The sequence below is a fragment of the Sorex fumeus genome, unplaced genomic scaffold (assembly GCF_029834395.1).
Source record: "Sorex fumeus unplaced genomic scaffold, SorFum_2.1 ptg000265l, whole genome shotgun sequence".
In the NCBI taxonomy this organism is placed as follows: domain Eukaryota; kingdom Metazoa; phylum Chordata; class Mammalia; order Eulipotyphla; family Soricidae; genus Sorex; species Sorex fumeus.
In genome coordinates, this window is record NW_026606322.1 from 15,305,791 (window position 1) to 15,326,568 (window position 20,778).

General features: G+C 37.1%; 1 protein-coding gene across 1 annotated transcript in view; it reads left to right on the top strand.

Moving 5' to 3' along the window:
• Positions 1 to 20,778, top strand: part of MORC1 (MORC family CW-type zinc finger 1) — a 167,933-nt gene that overhangs the window by 39,330 nt on the left and 107,825 nt on the right. The window contains exons 9-11 of the mRNA XM_056109421.1: positions 7,408 to 7,533; positions 14,652 to 14,731; positions 15,486 to 15,559. Of these exons, the coding sequence (XP_055965396.1) occupies positions 7,408 to 7,533; positions 14,652 to 14,731; positions 15,486 to 15,559 (280 nt within the window). The remainder of the gene's footprint in view (positions 1 to 7,407; positions 7,534 to 14,651; positions 14,732 to 15,485; positions 15,560 to 20,778) is intronic.

Sequence of the window (20,778 nt, forward strand, 5' to 3'; positions counted from 1 at the left end):
ATCTGGACCTGGGCTTTTGTTTTTGGGAAGACTTTTGATTACAGTTTCTATTTCGTTGATGTTAATAGGTCTATTCAGATACTCCAGATCTTCTTGATTCAGCTTTGGGAGATTATAGGAGTCCAGGAATTTGTCCATTTCTTCTAAGTTCTCTTGTTTCGTGGCATACAGACTTTCAAAGTAGTCTCTGATGATCTTTTGGATTTCTTTGTAATCCACCTTTTTGAGTTTACATTGATCTCATGTATAGTCTACCCAAAGGTTACCCTTCTTACTTCAACATTAAAACTAGTTAAAAAAATTTTTTTGGTCACATTCAGTGAGGCACAGGAGTTGCTTCTGGCTTTGCACTCAGGAATTACTCCCGGTGGTGCTTGGGGGACGATATGGGATGCTGGGAATCAAACCTTGGTTGGCCGTGTGAAAAACAAATGCCCTAACTGCCATATTATCACTTCAGCCGCCCAAACTAGCTAAAAATCTTTATGCACTTCTTTTTATCCAATATAATACAGGTTTTGTTCATTGCAACTTCAAAACATCTTCAGAGATTTTGTAGCTACTTTATCAATATTTAGAAAACTTATTTAGTTATAGTACTGTAGCACTGTCCTCCCGTTATTCATCGATTTGCTCAAGCGGGCACTAGTAATGTCTCACAACAAATTGTGAGACTTGTTGTTACTGTTTTTTGCATATCGAATACGTCACGGGTAGCTTGCCAGGCTTTGCCGTGCAGGTGAGATACTCTCGGTAGCTTGCCAAGCTCTCCAAGAGGGGTGGAGGAATCGAACTAGGGTCGGCCATGTTGACTGCATGCAAGGCAAACACTCTACCCGCTGTGCTATTGCTCCAGCTAGTCATGGTATTTTCATGACAAATGGCACTTATAAGTATATCAAAATAATTTAGATTTAGACTAGTGTCTGGAGTTTGAAGTTATTTTCTCAACTATAAAATTTATAAGGGTAGCACAATGGTTTGTTGAATGGAAGTGTCTTGTCTCTGTAGCCATAGGACACATTTAGAAAGTGTTTTATGTTCAAACACCCTAGAGAGGTAGTCCTACTGTTCTCATTTAGACAGTCTGTTTTGCACACTACTATGTTCAGTAGGTTTGCCAAGCAATAGTTACTAAAATTAGTAAGGTTAAAGGGAAGGTTAAAACATTTATATTATCAGGCTCCAATCACAGAAAAATTGACAAATAAAGTCACTATCAGCTCGTTTGCCAGTTCCCTTTTTCTTGCTCATTTCTCACCCCGAATACAGTTTGATGACTGCACACCCCAATCCATTCACTAATGATGCAGCTGGAGGAGCAAAGTCTAAAACAACATCAGGAAAACATCACTATTTGGGGAGAAGATCATAGCCACATCTAGAAGTTGAGTTTAGGACTTGTTTTTACTAAGCAGAAATACTTGTTGTTTAGTAGAGGACAAGGACAAATATCTTCTTCAGTTATATTCCACAAACTATCAAGTTGGTTTGTGTCTAAAAATACTTTCCTCTTTCCCCAGGTCTATGCTGTTTCCATGTATTGTCTGGTAGTGGTGGTGGTGGTGGTGAGGGGTGTGAGTGTGTGTGTGTGTGTGTGTGTGTGTGTATGGGTGTGGGTGTGTTGTTGTCTGTTTGTATGAAGGGTGTTGATCTTTCTCTTCAGCCTCTAAGTTTATTGTCGCTTAGAGAAAGTGAGAATAATATATACAAGGAAAGGGATATGGACAATTTTGGCAGAGTTTAAGATAGAAAAGAGACATTTAGAGAAATGTAAGAGCAGGAAACCTCATAAAAAAAACTATGTGAAGCTGTACCTAATAGGTGAATAATAATTGTTTTTTTATTTAAGATCTTCTGTAGATAACCTAGGTTACTTCATACATTTTATATTTGTTTGCTAACAGAATTACTTTGTTTATAAGGATATATAACATCATTGAATATAATCAATTATTAAAAATATTTTTACATAGGCAACTCTGTTTTCCATTTGTAATTAAGCCAAGGAAGTTTTGAATAATATATATCATTTCTTAAGGAATAATTCATTATATAAATAATTTATATTGGCAAAAATAGAATATTTTCTGAAAAACATGCATTTGATGTTTAGCATATGAAATAATGTATAGGAAGCTTATGTATTAAATTTAGTGGCATAAAGTATTTTACTTTCTGCCAGGAAATACTTGTATTTATCAATAGTCTTTGGCAATACCAATTTTTACAAGTTTTTTTCAGTATTTTTGAGAAATGATATATGTATATCTGTTGTATGTTTGTATATACTACACAGTATTTTTTTAATTGAGTCACCATGAGACAAACAGTTACAAAGCTGCTCATGCTCCAGTTTCAGTCAGTGTTCCAACACCCATCCCTCCATCAGTGTATATTTCCCACAACCCATGACCCTAGTTTCCTTCCCACCCAGTCCCACTCCCAGCCTGACTCCATGGCAGGCACTTATCTTCTCTCTCTCTCTCTCTTTCTCTCTCTCTCTCTCTCTCTCTCTCTCTCTCTCTCTCTCTCTCTCCCTCCCCCTCTTTTGGACATTATGGCTTTCCATATAGATACTGAGAGGTTAACATGTTTCTTCCGGGCTGGAGCAATAGCACAGCGGGTGGGGTGTTTGCCTTGCACACAGCCAACATGGCCAACACAGGTTCGATTCCCAGCATCCCATTTGGTCCCCCAAGCACCGCCAGGAGTGATTCCTGAGTGCATGAGCCAGGAGTAACCCCTGAGCATCACCGGGTGTGACCCAAAAATGCAAAAAAAAAAAACCATGTTTCTTCCTTTACCTAATCTCAGCAAGTAGTTTGTATCCAGAGCAACCATTTCCAACTGTCATTTCCATAGAGGTTCCCTCTCTATCCCAACTGCCTTCTACCCCAGCACCTGAGGCAGGCTTCCAACCGTGGACCAATCCTTCTGACTCGTGTTTCTCCTGTCTTTGGGTATTAGTCTCATATTATTTTTTTATATGCCCCACAAATGAGTGCAATTCTATGTCTGTCCCTCTTTTTTTTTCTGACTTGTTTCACTCAGCATGATACTCTCCATGCCCATCCATTTATAACGGTTTTCATGACTTCGTTTCTCCTAATAGCTGCATTGTACTGCACATCTTTATGTATTCATCCAAGCCATTTTCATTTCTTGCTTATTGTAAATAATGCAGCTGTGCACATGGTAATACAGAGATATTTTAAAGCAAGTATTTTTATTTCCTATCACTGTATTGCCACTAATAGAATTGCTGCACGGATGGTAGTTTTATTCTTAATTTTAAAAGAATTAACCACAATATTTTCCTTATGTCTGGGCCAATTTATAATCTCACCAACAGGACACCTCCAGGGTTCACTGAAGAATTGTTTATTAATGAAAATAATAGTCTCGTGGACTCTAAACCCTGATGGAGAAATAAATTTAAAAAATGATGACAACACAATGGCCACTCAGTACCTCTATTGCAAACCACAACACCAAAGAAAGAGAACAAAAGAAAATGCTCTACCACAGAGGCGGGGTGGGGGTGTGGGGTGGGGGTTGGGAGGAATGCTGGCATCGTTGGGGTGGAGGGTGGACACTGGTGGAGGGATGGGTACCCGAGCAATGTATGACTGAAATACAAGCACAAAAATATGTAAATCTGTAACTGTACCTCACGGTGATTCACTAATAAAATTTTTTTAAAAAAATGATGACAACATTAAGTGGTAAGTTCTATGATGGGAGATTCAAAAGGACTAGGAAAGTTTAGAGGAGAGTGGGTTTTGGGTGTCCTGAACAGAGGGTTTTGTCAATTTCAGGGGATAAAAGAAAGTGCCAAAGCCTAGAATAATGGCAAGAAAGAAACATATTTATTGAGTACAGTACAAGAAAGCAGTGAGGCAGGGCCGAAAGAACAGCATGCCCAATGATGGGGTGATGGCAGTACATAGCCTTAGAGAGAGATGCTGCATGTTTCTTTCAGGAGGCATTATAAAAATTTTGCGGGAAATTTTCTTGATGTAATTTTTTACAGTAGGCAATGATGCCTTCTAGCCAAAAAATAGCAAGATGTTCTGAGAATTTGATTGAGTCCAACCAGTTTACACAGTTAAAGTAAAGTAAAGTAAAGGCTCTCCCGTTGATCGTCGATTTGCTCGAGCGGGCCCAGTAACGTCTCCATTGGAGACTTTGTTGTTACTGTGTCTGGCATATCGAATACTCTTGGTAGCTTGCCGGGCTTATGTTCAGGATATTATTTTGTGTCTGATGTTGCAGCCCAAAGCTTTGGGGAGCCAGTAAGACGTTGAGAAGAATTGAGAACTCAGGGAGAAGTGAAACTAAGTAAGCACAAACGGTCAAAGAGTTGAAGGTGCCAAGACTTTGGCTTAAGAAAGTATGCCGTGGCCTCTGGAAGATGGTGGCCACCAGGCCGCCAAGGGGGAGCAGATCAAAGTGTAGAGAGAGTGATTTGGAAATTATCTGCCCCACAGGTACGGGGAGGGTTTGAGATGGGGGGTATATGGGGATTTTTGGTGATGGGGAATAGGCACTGGTGAAGGTACGGATGTTTCATTGTATGAACGAGACTTAAACCTGAAAGCTTTGTAACTGCTCTCACGGTGATTCAATAAATAAAATTATAAAAAAAAAAGGAAAAAAGAAGTCAGGTGGAGTTTATGCAAAATTCAGTCAGCCTAATCAGTGACTGAATAAATAGCAGTACTCCTACACTAAAAAAAAAAAAAGAAAGCATGTCTGTTTTCTGGAGAATGTAGTGTTACAAATGCCTGGACTGAATCTTACAGGAAAAAAACAAGATTGGAGAGTTTGGTTGGGAGCCAGATGATGAAGGCTGTTCTGCATCATATAAAGAAGTTTGACCATTACAGTGGAAGGCCATGTCATATGTAGATTTTGTATTTTTTTTGTTTCTTTGTTTTCTCTCTACCATAAACATCACAGTAGCATAGGTATTGCCATTCTGTTTGTCACACATAAACTGGAGCTTTCAAAAGAAGTCCTGTATGTAGAAGAAAATTAACACTGAAAGCTTGCTTTTAAGATTGGCTTTTAGGAACTTGGCTGATAAATAGCTTTCACACCAATATAAGTTTTCTTTTTTCTCACAAGTAAAGTTGGCTAGCTTACTGTGCATAAAACTTTCTTTCATTGAGTCTGGAATTTTGATATATGCTAAGCAGAGGGTTACAGCCCCCAGTAAAACCAACAAACAAGCAATCAAATGAAAGCAAACAACCTTTGGTGCTGAGTGTCTAATGGGTTTCCCTAGGCATAAACAACACAAGATGTTCTACTTTTTTTTTGTAGTGAGGGTGAGTGTACTGTGTGACTTATGAGAGGGAAAGAGTCACTCGTTGACTCCTTCAGAATCTAAATATGTTTCCTTTGTGATCCACCAAAATCTTACTGTTTTGCTGCCGTAACTATTATCTATGTCAATTATATGCCAAGGTTAAAAATAATAACCGTGAAACTAACCAGTTTCATTACATAGGATGTCTTAAGTATCTCAAGTATATATGATTTTAATATATTGTTATAAAAGTTATTGAGTAAGATATTTGCTTTACCAAGAAGTTGAAGTATTAGTGTACTTATCTTCACATAATTAAAGAGTTTAAGCATATTTAGCCTATTTTGATCTCACAATATGTTCCAAAATCTCAAATTTGGCTCTAAATTACCTTTTTTTTAAAAAAAAATTATTTCCGGTTCATACCTTTAAATGACAGATCTATTAGCTTTGTGAAGTGTTGAGAGAAAGAGGCATTAGCCATAAGGCAATTAATTACAACTCTGATCCAGAAAAGGTGGCAAAAGTGACAAAATAGTGGCAAAAGTCCTCAGAACTTTTTTAGTGTCCCAAAGTGATCTTTGTTTTTTTAATGGATGAGGACTTAATTTTATTGTTTATGATACATGAAAAGTCAACCACAGAACTGCAGCACCACATCTTATTGCAAACAGCCTCTCCTGTTCACTTAAAAACCTATTAGTACTTACTGAGACCCAGTCATGAAAAACTTTGTAATTGTGTGTCTCATTTTGATTCATTAAAAAAAATGTATTAGTTCTTACATATGACTCACCAGGCTTCAATCCTCAGCACTGCCTATGATCCCCAGGAACCAGCAGGAGTCATCCCTGAATTCAGAGCCCGGCGTACTCTCTGAGCATTGCTGAATGGGGCCCATCCCCTCAAAAAATTAGTATCATGTAATAGTAGTCATACACTAGATACCTTATATAATTTATGTAAGGAAACTCTACTCAAGGCTTATTTGAAAAGCATGTCTTTTGAAAAATTAAAGGTATTATCTAAAGCTTCAGATCTAAAGGTAAGCTTCAGATCGTACCTGGAGGAATTTCCGATAAACAAGGAAATCCATGAATTTCGTATGGCTACCTCTTCAACTTACCAACTTGTCTTTTTTTTAACCTGACTGGTAGTGTTATAACCCCTTTGGGCAGCCTGTTAGACAGATTTTATATTTCATTTTAATTGTGCTGTCTCACTCTAGAAAGAGGCAAATAGTGAAAATGATGATTCTATTGCTTCCTGTTTTATTATTATTACTTATTTTAATAACCCTTCCTGTAGCCTTTTCTGGAACCCAGAGATTTAAGAACACTGCTTGTTAAGAATGGATGGGCTTGTATTTTGGTCTTTATTTCTTGTATAACAAGAGAGGATTTATAGATCATAAATGAACTTTCCTGGGAGTTGTTAATAGACTGTAAGAGAGTGATCTCCCAACAATATACATTTTTTAAGAATTGTTTACTTCATAAACTACTTACAGTGTTTTATTGCTTTTATATGTTTATTTTTTTATTGCTTTTATCATATTATTTTTCTCTCTCAGATAGCCATAAGTACTTATTTAATATATGTTGCATTTGCAGAATACATTTTTATTTATTCATATTTTTAAATTAAAATCTTTTCACTATTTTCTGTTAATGATAAACTCATGAAAATGTGGGCTTTATTCATGTGGTCTAGATTGCTTTTGTTTATGTTAGAATTGGGGGTGGGGTGTAAGACTGTTTTGTTTAACTTGGTTTCATCCTCTGGGAAATAGCTCAGATGGAAAATATACTTTCTATTGCTGATGTAAATCTATTTAGCCAGGGTTACTTGCAAACTAAAGTTTATTTCTAATCATTGTGTAGATTATTTACATAAACCTTTGTATTTAGAGTCATGCTTAAAACAGAATGTGTGTCTATAGATTTTCTGGTGTTTGTTGTGTCATGTTTAGAAGTAAAATTTATGAAGTAGTAGTGGTAGCCATCATAGCCTGACTTAGTTTTTCTTCTCAAATACTTGATATTTTATTTTATTTCCTACAGTGTGACCTTTGACATTTTGTTCTCTAGTTTTCCAGAGAGGTGGTCATTCAGAGCTTATACATCTATTCTGTATTTTGACCCTTGGATGAGAATATTTATACAGGCCAAAAGAGTTAAAACAAAGCACCTGTGTTACTCTCTCTACAGACCCAGGTAATTCACTTTACTTATTTTTTTCATAGACTTTAATTCATAAATCTATTATGCTCACCTCAAAAATTATCAAAGTGAGAATATTAATTTTATTTTTATTATTCATTTATTTTGTTTTTGGGCCACACTTCAAATTGTGCAGGGCTTACACTTGGCTCTGCACACAGGAATTACTCCTGATGGCGCTCAGAGCAACATATGAGTTGCTAGGAATCAAGCCCAGGCTGAGCAAGTGCCAGGCAAATGCCTTGCCCACTATACTCTCCCTCAAATCCTGAGAACATTAATTTTATAATAAGATTTTTATATTGTAAATTAAGTTAAAGCTAAATTTAGAAAAGCTTGAAAGAATAATTACATGTAACACATATTTGATCATAATAGCAGCACACTGTGGTGAATAACAACAAAATTTTTTCACTTCAATGAATCTTAGATGATTTATTTATACTAAGTCCCATTAAACAATCACAGTTCACTTATGTTTTCTGTTTATATATTTGAACAGCTAAGTCATATACATATGTGTGCATGTGTTTTACATTGACTGAACATAATTAACATATCTGCTTTATTTTTTCTTTGCCTTTTACATTTTTAGTATAGACCTTTTTAATCTTACATTTACATTTTTTCTGTCTTGGCCAACTATACTTGCAGTCATAACAGCTTAACAGGTCTTTTTTTTTATTTTGATGTTTGTTAATTTATTAACTACACAACAAAATCTTTTGTGAGTCTAAAGCTGTTCTAGGTACAGTTTACAAAAAGATAAGAATATTTCTGGTTTTGAAATAAATTGTTAGGAAAAATTTATGTGTAATTATTGTGAGTATATGTATATGTACGTTTTATATGCATTATTTAAATTTTTTCAGTGACCTTCGGTAGTATGTTATATTATTACCATTTTATAGATAAAGAAAATGTCAGTTAGAAAAGTAACATTTTCTGCCTCTAATTTTCTTTTACCGGTTTATATTTAATGCCCTTCTTTCATGCCACACTATTCATGATATCCTGGATTTGTCTTGTTGTTTGAAAAACAGTTATTTTCCTGGGACCTTATAACCAATCTTATTGATATTGGTTTTGATTTTAAAGGTATAAGTCTCTGAATTGTATACTCCCCAGAGGATTCCTTAAAGCACTTGCTTGATTTGTGATTATATTGCAGCTAATATTTTTGAATATAAAATAAACAAAGGTTAGATTTTTCTCATAAATCTTCCTATGCATTCTCTAATTTAAAGTATTAAAATGATGATTTTTTTCTATTGGCCTCCTTCTATAAAATACCAAGGATCTGTCAATTAATATAACTGATATTTTCAAATTGAATTATTCCTTTCATTGAATATAGGTAAAGAAAGAATCTAAGCCAATAGAAAAACATGAATTTGCCTCTATAATCTGAGAAAATAATAGTGACTTGAATTTTATCACTTAAATTACTTATATGAAGTGATTATTTCTAATTCTAGTATATTTTATATTTCTTAAATAAATCACATAATATACTTAGATATAATATATACATTCATATATATACTTAGACATACTATACAAAAAGTTAGAATTGTGTACTTTGTTCCATCACATGTATTTATGAAGGTTTATAACTTTGCCAAATTTTATAAGGGGCTATAATAGATTATCAAATATGATATTTAGTGTTCAGTATTTTGTTTGGAAAGATTTATTATTTTGTGGATTTATGATTTCAACTTATCTCTATTGATTTTTCACATTTAAGAACATATGATTGATTTTTCTCCTGTGTTCTAAGGTGGCAATATTTTGCATATATAGTGTTCCCTTCTTGTTTTCTGACCCATCATCAGAGGACCCTTGCTTTATTTCTTCTGAAAGGCACTGTACCTCTAATGGTGGTATCAGAACAAATTTAGAGAATGAGAATGATATTTGAGACATTTAAACAGTTTCAAAGGGTATTAAAATGATTACTCTATTTACTTGATTACCAAGCTACAATAAACTTCCAGAAATATTAAGTATTATAAACATGAATCAATTTCTACATTTGATGGTATTTATTTTCTGTATATTTGTTAAAAACTGAAAAAGAATACTGAATTTTCATCATATGGGTAGACTTTCATTGCTTTAGCCATTTTATCCTAAAATCTAACAAGTTCAGAATAGGACTAAAGACTTTTTGGTGTTGTCATAGCTTTCTTTCCTTGAGCACATTTTGTTCAGTGCTTTTATCAGAAACCTAGATTAAAACTAAACATGTTATTATTGAATTCATAGTCAAACATGCACTGGGATTATCTTTAATCTGGGATAATAGAAGAAAGATGTAGAAGAGTTACATCGAAAAGCTGAATATAACATAATTAGCAGACCTTCATTTAGTTGAAAACAATCCAGTGAATACGTATAGACTTTACTGTTATCTATATGGAGAAAAATTCAGATATATTAATTAAGCATGAATTTAGTATAGTTTATAATGTAAGAGAGTTCTTTGAAATATGAAATTTAATTAGCAGAACAAGATAGTGATTATATACCAGTATCCTGCTACCAGTACCAGCATCCTGCTGAAAACAGTATATTGTGGCTGATGTTCAGAAAGCAATGCTTCAGAGGATAGAAATTTATGAGATTGCAGGAACTTAACTGTTTTGTAGAAAAAGGGTGTGCTGTTTATGAAACTTAAAATACATAATGATGGAGGTGAGAAGGTTTAGGGCTGAGTGAAAACAAGAAAGCCTGTAATATAAGTGTTCTAGAACTTGGATTATGGATATGAGAAGATAGAACTAGCAAAGAATCACACCAATGAGACTACTTGTTTAAGGAAAAAGATATACAGATTACCTTTTTCCACTGGTGTTCAATATAAGGATATATAAAGACCTCAAAGAGTAAGGAGCCATCTCAACTGCTTCAGGGTTACCATCGATACAACGTTTTCTGTGCTAAAATGTTCTGAAGAACTAAAGGTAAAGGTAAAGGCCCTCCCGTTGATCGTCGATTTGCTCGAGCGGGCCCAGTAACGTCTCCATTGGAGACTTTGTTGTTACTGTGTCTGGCATATCGAATACTCTCGGTAGCTTGCCGGGCTCTCTGAGAGGGGCGGAGGAATCGAACTCGGGTCGGCCTTGTTGGCCGCTTGTAAGGCGAACGCCCTACCGCTGTGCTATCGCTCCAGCCCACTGAAGAACTAAATAGCCTTATCTTGCTCAGGATATACCTGAACGCTAAAGAATTGTATATATGGGTTTGTACATGGCGCTATTATGAGTATTGGCTTTCAACCACTAAATTCAAAGTTTATTTATTGTGCGAAGTTTGGAAATGAGTCACTTCAGAGGGATTTGTTTTCTAAGAAAGCTTCACGTGGTTGAGCACCCTCCTTTTGGTTCGCAGGTTAAATATTCAGATATTAAATAGAGTATGTACAGAATGGAAAATTGGTTTCTGAAGACATAGAACATGAGGCACAGCAACTCATAAAAGGGCAGGAGTTTGGCTTGAGATTAATGAAGTTTCTGCTTTGCAATAGTAGAAAGTAGTGCCATTTAAAAATGAGGACAGATTTGTCCTTGCAGTCTAGATTGTAGCTGAGGAAAATTGCTTTGAGAAGAATTTCTGCTAAAATATCTTCAAGGCCTATTTTTAACTTTTTATATATTTTATATAAATTTATAATTTTTATAACTATAATTTTTTTTCTCTTTGGGTCTCACCCATCAGGGGTTACTCCTGATTTTGCACTTAGAAATTACCCCTGGTGGTGCTCAGGGGACCATATGAGACACTGGGAATTGAACCCGGGTTGGCCACATGCAAGACAAATGCCTTACCTGCTGTACTATTGCTCCAGCCCCATATAACTGTAACTCTTAAACTTTTAAATAGTGTTTATCTGCATCTGCATGACATAGCAAATTAGTATATTACAGTGTTACTTTATTATAGGCAACACACAGCATTACTGATTTTCTTTGGTTTTGAATCCTTTATATTTAAGAGAAAAAATAGCTATTAGGTTAATAAAAGCATTAAAGCTCTGCACATTGGAACTAAAGACAGTATTAGATGTTTGTAATTATTTTGGGGGAGAATGGGGAATGACCACACCCAGCAGTGCTTAAGGGTCACAGCATAGGCAGTGCTGGGGATCAAACCTGGACCAAGCCTATGCCTTACATGTTGTATTATTTCTCTTTCCCCTAAAAAGCTCTTTTTTCAAGGAAGTCAGCCAAAGTTTCTGAGGATTCCATTTTTCTCTCATGCTGCTTTACCATTAGCCTGTAACATTGAAAAGAGCCTAAATGATATGAAATTAGAATCACCTGCTCTCATAGGGGCAGAATAATCCTTTAAAAGTTGTTTGGGAACACTGAATTTATGCTCTGCCATTGAATATTCTCTGTTACTGTGCATTTGGGACAGCCTTGTCATTTGTTTAGGGATACAACACACACCCTCTTCTCACTCATCCACCAAGACAGAGAAATGATGTTTTGAAAGCATCTCGTTGGTATGCTGTGAATAATATGTCTTTCCCCTAATGATTTTGTATAATATTGAGTTATTTAATCTTTCAGTAAAGAAAAGAAGTTGAGAAAAGTTGGCTAGGCTAAATTTGGATCTGAGTTTATATTTATTAGCTGTGGATCTTCAGAAATGACTTAAGTCAAATTATTTGCTACTGTGCATTGGAAATTTTTCTACCACATAGTATTGTTATGAGGACTGGGATTAAAAACATGTTGTATTTAAATATGAAAAGGCTTAGCACATTCCTTGACATGTCAAGAAGTAAATAGCTGTTACCATACAAAGGAATAGTAACAAATTGATGGAATAAACGTTAGGTGTAAATGAATTTTGTAGGAATTTGGGAATTCAGTAAAAGAAACAATAAAAATACCTGTTACAAAGTTCTGCCATCATAAAGCTTACACAGTGTGTGTTGGGTGGGGCATTAAGTTAAAATAAATAGTGAGTACTTTAAAGTGCTATGGAAAAAGCCAGAATTAAAATGTCAGGAGATAGACATTTAAGTGGGGTGTTAGATGACTCTTAGATGTAATCAAATAACTTATCTAATTTTACTTTTATGTTTAATTTATTTTGCTTCTGTGAAGGGACTCAGGGGATACTGGGGGACTCCCAGCTATATGCGACTAAGTGAGTCAACTCTTCAGGGCAGGGCCTGATGTAGGAGTGCTGCATGGGCCTTGCATTGCTTGGACCACAGACCCATCTGAAGCAGGGCTCAAAGACCTCCAGAACCCACTTGGCTTTGCTTGGGCCCTCCAGGGCTATACCCAGTGATACTTGGGGACAATGTGTTCTGGGGATTAACCCTGGTTGGGTTCCAATTCATCATCTTCACATTAGAAAGTACACACACATCAGATTTTTAAAAGCATAAAATCCTATGCAACTTCTGTCTTCACTTATTACTTATCTTCAATGGATTATCTGTCATTGTTAAATATATTGTTTAGTGCTCATTTCTTTATGATTAATATATATTTAGGAGTTGTAGGGTTTTCATATTTTGTCATAATTGGACATCTGTATATTTGTACTAGTATGCAATGATTTCTGTAGAAAATAATTACAGAAACAAATTTCTAGGTCAAAGTAAGTACATCATTAATTTTGATGGGTGCTATTAATTTACCATCAATGAAGCAAAACCCCAATTTAATTATATAATGATAATGTATAAGAGTGTTCTAAAGTCAGAGTTACTATTACCCATTCTAAGGACCAAAACTTTTATACTGTTTTAATTTTCATTCCATCCAATATTTTCCATTGATCTTATTTTTTAAAAGCTCTTTAGAGAGAAAAGGGCTGGAGCGATAGCACAGCGGCAGGGCATTTGCCTTGCACGCAGCCAACATGGCCGACCCGAGTTCGATTCCTCCGCCCCTCTCGGAGAGCCCGGCAAGCTACCGAGAGTATCTCGCCCGCACGGCAGAGCCTGGCAAGCTCCCTGTGACGTATTCGATATGCCAGACACAGTAACAACAAAGTCTCCAATGGAGACGTTACTGGGCCCACTCGAGCAAATCGATGATCAACGGGAGGGCCTTTACCTTTACCTTTACCTTTACCTTTAGAGAGAAAATAATTAGTAAGTTGTAAAAAGTAGAGATAAGCGAAATTTTTAAGAGCTATTAAATTGATAGAATACAGTTAGAGCTAGGCCGTGAAACGTGCAAAGAAAAATGAAGTCCTAAAGTGTGACAGAACAAAATATAATCTAGAAAGAAAAAATAGTTTGGAGACAGAGGCTGAACACAAGGACTGGGGGCAAAGGTAAAGTAAATGCAGTTAAGGAGAGAGGTTTGGAAAAGCTTCTGACAGTGGAGAAACTGGAGGCTGAGTCCTAGAGGAACAGAACCCCCCCCCCCCCCCCACCACCACCACCACCCCACCTCCCTTCCCCTGGAAGAAAATTGACAACACTGAGAAGCACTGTGAGTCAGATGGATTCTCTTCCTATACACCAGTACATTTATTACTCTGCCTTTCAATGGCATCGTCAGTTCACCCATAGGAAATATAGGTGTTTCAGACTGGTGGATGCTCTACATTAGAGAAGGAATGGAATTGAAACGTATTCTTTTGGAAGAATGGGCAGATTCATTTCACTGAGCTTCATTTTATGCAAAATCTGGTATTAATAATGAGAATTGCTAACGTCTCTTTAGTTCCTAGTGTGTACAAACCATAAAATGCTGGGTCACACCCGCCGGTGATCAGGTCTTACTCCTGGCTCTGTGCTCAGGGACCACGCCTGGTGGGTTTAGAGGACCATATTAGGTACCAGGGATCAAATCTGGTTTGGCTGTATGCAAGGCAAAAAACATCCTACCCTCTATACTATTACTCTGGTCACAAGACTGAGGTTTTCTTATCAGTTTCTTGAAATTCCTTACAAAATTGACAGATGTAAAATAGAAAGTGAGAAGCATCTTCCTAGGTGATTTATTAGCTAGATATTCTGGGATTCTACTAATAATCATATAATTCTGACATACAGTCTTCTTTAGGATAATTCTTAAATTCTAAATTGAAAATCTTGTTTGATTATGTTATTCTCTGTTTCATTTTAGAAAGTATCAGTACATCACATCTTCTTTTAAGGGAGCATTTAAAAACGAAGTAAAAAAGGCAGAAGAAGCAGTAAAGTTTGGTATGTAATTATAACTTGAACCATTATTATTCTATACATTCAAACAATTGAGTGCTATTTGGAGTCATAACACCACTCTCGCTATCATAGACTGTAATTAATCAAGCATACTCTTTGCTTCTAGGGACTTTTGTCTGAATTATTTTTATCTCTAGTTTTGTTTTATGATGTCATTAATTGTTACATGTATAATCCTGAACACATTTAGGATATGAGACCTGTTAGAAACTCTAGTTGTCATAATGCTAACTTAGATATCATGATGCTAACTTAGATCATTTAGTGATTATTGATACATTAGCTTTAAGGAGAAATAGTCAACAGATTCGCTCTTACATCAGCAAGGTCAAATCTTCTCCAGTGATCCAGTAGTGAAAAGTCACTGTCACTGTCCTCCCGTTGTTCATCGATTTGCTTGAGCGGGCCCAGTAACGTCTCCATTGGAGACTTTGTTGTTAAGTAAAAAGTAACTTCTGGAAAAATATTTCATGGATTGCAGAGAATTTTTAGTCAGTTGCTTTTTCAGGTGGGACTTTTGCATTTTGCATATTTTTATGCTTTATTACTTGCAATGCCTAAAAGAAAGCCTGGTAGGGCCACCTAGTTTTACAACGTATTAGCGCTATGGAGGGAATATAGAATTTTCTGTTATTATTACCTGTAAGCCATTGCTCTGATCATGGCTCTGTATATAATGTTCACTTAAATTTTTACAAATTTTATTATATTATAATGATCTTACCTTTATTTGTAGCTGAACTCATGTTGAAAGAAACACGAATCAAAGTTAGCCACCCTGGCAGATATTCTTTGTCTTCTCCAACGAAGGTATGACATAGAAAGTCATGTACTCAGATGGCAAACCACTTTTTTCCCCTTGTACATGGTGTCTCATAACTTACTTTTTAAACATAGGCAGGCTGAGAAGATTAAGTTTATTTCAGTGCAGGTAAACAGAATAGATGAGTGCAGAGAAAAGAGAAAGCCCAGCGAGTGGGAGCGAGGCTGAGGCAGAGCAAAGAGGGATAAAACATGGAGTAAAATTGGAACAGGAGGGAAGAGCATCACAACTTATTTCTTTGAAATGAAAAGTAATATAAGAAAAGCAGAACATAATGGAAAGTTCACAGAAAAAAAGCCTATGAATTTCTTGAAAATACATTTTCAAATTAGTGCTCCCATTGGACTAAAAAATGGGGAGAGCAGGAAAAGACTAATAAGCAATCCTTCTTTCTTGTGCTAGGAATTATGTACCATAATTATGAATATTAATAGCAATGCTTCCAGCTTACAAAGCTTTTTTCTTATAAGTTGCTATGCATAGTTCATAAACATTCTGTGCAATCCTTGTGCTGTGCCCATGAGTAAAATGGGTTAGAAAGAGCTATTATTAATTATTATGCATGACAACAAAAAAGAAAAAGAATGTTGCAAGTTTGCTAACTTTTACCGGAAATATAGTACGAACCTTCTACTATGGTGTATCATTAAACATATTTATGTTGCGTGAAAAGGGATAAGTAGGTATATGAAAAAAAATGCATCATTTTATTTTTTGTTCATTCTCGTCTTTGGTCTTCATATATGAATTATTTCTGTGATTTGCCCTTAAGCTTTCAAGGACTGGGGCTGTGCCTGATGAAGAGCTCTCATATCTAGCAATCATGAATAGGGGATAAAATCAAAGCGTAGCATACGAAAATGCCCCAAAGCACCCATGCCTTGTCCTAAAGTTCCCTTTTTTTTCATTAGTTTTAAGTTAAAGGTAGATCTATCTTATTGTTATCGATTTAGTATAAGCTTTTTATATTTTGTCTCCAAGAAATCAATTTCCTTGGCTTTATTTATTTGAGTGACAAAAGAGACAGACTCTTTCAAATGGGTCAGGACCTTGCTTTCTTCTTACCTTAGCCCATTAGTTCTCTCTGCCCCCTTGCTTTATTGCTCTGAATGCATTGACAGGAAGGGCAGGTAAGTCTGTGACCAGCTTTCTTTGTGACTCTGAAGCAGCTAGTTTCTTTAATGTGGAGAAGAGAACAAAGCAGAATGACCTCAACTTTTGACCTCTCAAATTCCTCTGGGCAACTGGGTAGTTGAATTTAAAGTGAAATACTTATCAACCATTTACCTTTTTCTTTCACTTTAAGCTTTGTGGAAATACTATTTAATCAGCGTGTACCCATCAAATGAAAAGTCTCACTTTTTTTCATTTCAGGAAGAGGGTGCACCTTTAAAGTTTATTCTTACTGATGATGATTTGTTTTCTGTTAAAATTGGAGTATTGAAGAACTGATAAAACAAGTTGAGAAAGAAAATAAGAAAAGCAGTTGCACACTAATAGAGCATCTAGAGAGATAAGGCCTAGGATGGGATAGCCTATACAGGGAGAGGTGAGAGGATATTAGGAGTATCTGAAACTTGATATAAAGAAGTCATTTTCCTCTTGCCATAACCATGCCACCGGACCCACACTAGGCTGAGTCACTCAGAGTACCCCAGAAAGGGGTGAATGAGATCCCTCCCCGCCCCAAGGGGCCCACCCCAGCAGCTGAAAACTTCCAGAACCCAGCCACTGCCATGCTCACGGCTGCTCTCCACACGCTCAGGCAGAGCCTACCCATCAGTGAACCTATTCCTGGACCTAGCGGCTATGTATGCGTCAAACCACAAACCCTATCCATACTCCAAGATTACCCAACCACATTTGATAGGATTCAAAGTAGGAGGCAACCAATCTCAGAGGGAAATACACATTTTTTACAGATATGTGTATATATATATATATATATATATATATATATAGCACACAATGCTCATCTTTTAACAACATGTTAGTGATATCTTATAGAAGATACTTTTTGTAGTATACTTGAATACTTTTTTTGTAGCATTTTCAGCAGTTTTTCATAACACACAACACTGTCATTGTCACTGTCCTCCCGTTGTTCATCGGTTTGCTCGAGCGGGCCCAGTAACATTGTAAGACTTGTTACTGTGTTTGGCGTATCAAATGCATCATGGGTAGCTTGCCAGATTTTGCCATGCGAGTGAGGTACCCTCGGTAACTTGCTGGGCTCTCCGAGAGGGGCGGAAGAATCAAACACACGGGTTGGCCAGGTTGACCACATGCAAGGCAAACGCCCTACCCACTGTTCTATCGCTACAGGATGTGAGGGTGATCTGGCTGCGACATCTGTCACCCCACTGATTGCCAGGGTTGATTCGGCTGATCTGGCTGTCTAGGCAGGTATCCTCTTCCTCCCTCATCGCTCCATGTGCATCCCTCCTGAAGCTGCATGCTCGGTCGAAGAGGATGGCCTTCCCCGACAGATACGAACCAGTCTTCAGTGGAGGCTATATGAGTGGTAGCTGCGCTCCCCTGCTAGAACCTCCAAACAGGCTCCCAGTCAAGAATATTTTTTAAAAATTAAAAACCTGAAGGCCCATCAACTGGAGACTTGAAAAAAGAAGGTGTGATGTGTGTTCATAATGGAATACTGCTCTACTCTGTTTAAAATAAAGAAAGATGAAGTCTTGCCATCTGCAGTAACACAAAGCTAGAGGTTGTTATGCCCACAGAATAGTTCTAACAGGAAGGTAAGGACACAGTGAGTTTCACTCAGTGTGCAAGATAAAGAAACAAAACAAATTAAAAAAAAAAGAAACAAAACAAGGATAGAAGAAAAAACAGCAAAAAAGGAAAGAAACCTTTAAACCACAGAAACAAAATAGTGATTGCTAGAAGAGAAGAGGAAGGTGGTGAGCAAACCAGGCCAAGGGAGGGTCCCTTTGATTGTGCGTAGAGAAACCAGACCTTAGGTGGCAAACAGTGTGGCACGTAGATCAGAGGATTGATGAGACTGCAGTGCGGGCCTGTGTGATGCCTCAAACCAAGGTCACTTCGTTTTCATTATTGCTTTGGCTTGGCTTAGGAGCCACACCTTGTTTGTTGCTCTGAGTTGATTCCTGCTCACGGGCAGGAAACTGTGTTTCTAGGGATCATGGCGGTCCCTCCCTCATGCAGAGCGGGCAGTTGGCCCTTCGAGCTAGCTCCCCTCCTCTCTTACTCCAATATACAACAAAATAGAACAAACAAAAAGCAAAGCGAAGAGAAACAATATCAGGATGTACAGCAACTAAAAGAGAAAAGCTCTGAGAATTGACTCCGTTCCGTCAACTCAGTGTTTCAGAGACCTTGGGACGATCGGGAAATGATCACTTGATCACTTGACATCCCGTTACTCATCGATTTGCTCGAGTAGGTGCCAGTAATGTCTCCATTCATCCCTGTCGCGTCCTATTGTAGCCCAATGGTGTCTGCTCATTCTAGGAACACGAAGAGCTTCAAACTGATTGTTCAGGGTCTTGATGAAGAAGTCTGACCATCTCGTAGGTGGGCGGCCACACCGTCTATTGACATCCCATGGAATCCAGTCAGTAATGGCTCTAGTCCACCGGTCGTCTCTAAATCTCATTACGTGTCCAGCCCATCTGATTTTCGATGCCTTGGCAAACGAGACAACATCCCTGATTCTTGAGCGTTGATGGAGGTTGGAACTCCGGATTCTTTCTCTCATTTGAGTGAAGCATGATATCCAAGCATAGCTCTTTCAGTTCCTCTTGGGGAGACCCGAATAGTGTTCTCATCCTGTTTTCATAGGGCCCAGGTCTCTGAGGCATATGTTAATGCAGGAAGAAGAGTGGAATTGAACAGATGTGCCCGGAGCCAGAGGTTCTTCATTATCTTAGCTATTTCTTCAACACTCTTGAAGGTGTTGAAGAAATAGCTTCCTCCTGCGCAACTCAGGTGCCAGATCATTTGTCGTGTTGACTTCTCGACCTAGGTACACATAACTGTTGCATTCAGAGATGTTCGTTCCATTGAGAGCAAATGGAACTCTAGGAACGAGACTGTTTCTCATAAACATTGTCTTTGTGAGATTCAGCTGTAGTCCGACCTTTCCACACTCACGGTTGAAGTCGGCCAGCATTTGTGCCACTTGGCTGATGTTTGATGTTATTAGAACGATGTCATCAGCAAAGCGGAGGTGGTGTAGTTGCTGACCATCTATCTTCACTCCCATTCCTTCCCATTCCATTTGTCGCATGATGTTCTCAAGGGTGGCACTGAAGAGTTTCGGTGAAATGGTATCACCCTGCCAAACCCCTCTCTTGACATCAATGATCACTTCTTTGTAGAATTGTGAGATCCTAGTAGTGAGTTTGTAATACATGATCCTGATGTATTGAGTTTGAATGCCCTGATTGGCTAGGGCTTCTATGACCACTTCCGTCTCAACAGAATCAAAGGCCTTCTTTAAATCAATGAACATTAGAAAAAGCTGCATCTTGAACTCTCGAGAAACACACAATACAAAATATATTATTTCGGTTCTCCTTTGGGGCAGAAATTGGGGTTCTGGATGGAAGCATCCTAAATATGGTGGTGGGAAGGTGTAATAGTGGTGGGGCTGGTGTTTGAATATTAAATGTAATGAAATATTGTGAACTACTTTATGAAATAAAAAAAAATAAAAAAGGGGTCATTTTTGTTTGGCCACTCAAAAAACTTTGTTGTTGTTTTGTGGCTCCACCCAGAACAACTCAGACCATGAGGCGTCAGGATTGAAACAGGCCTCTTGAATTCACAGTATGTTTTTAGTCCACTGAGGTATCTCTCTGTCCCATCACAAAACTTTAATTGCAATTTTTTCTTTAAAACTATTTAATAATCATCATTCAATTTCCGGTTCTTATAGACAAAAGTCAGAGTATAGGTACATTAACATTTTTTTATGTGTAGTTTGTGTGAAAGCTATTCTATAGCTGTGCGCAAATATGTACAAAAGGAGAAGAATGGGTGAAAAGTGGATTACAAGTATTTGTTAACTACAGACTGTGGTAGACTGTGGTAGCATTGTGTTCTATTGCCATTTTTCTTGGCTCTTGTTTCTAGAATGCAGGTCACAAAGATTGGAAGATCAGGGGATATTTTATTAAGTCAGAAGCAAGAAACTTAAAATACAAAAGTTCTCTAAGACTGGGGC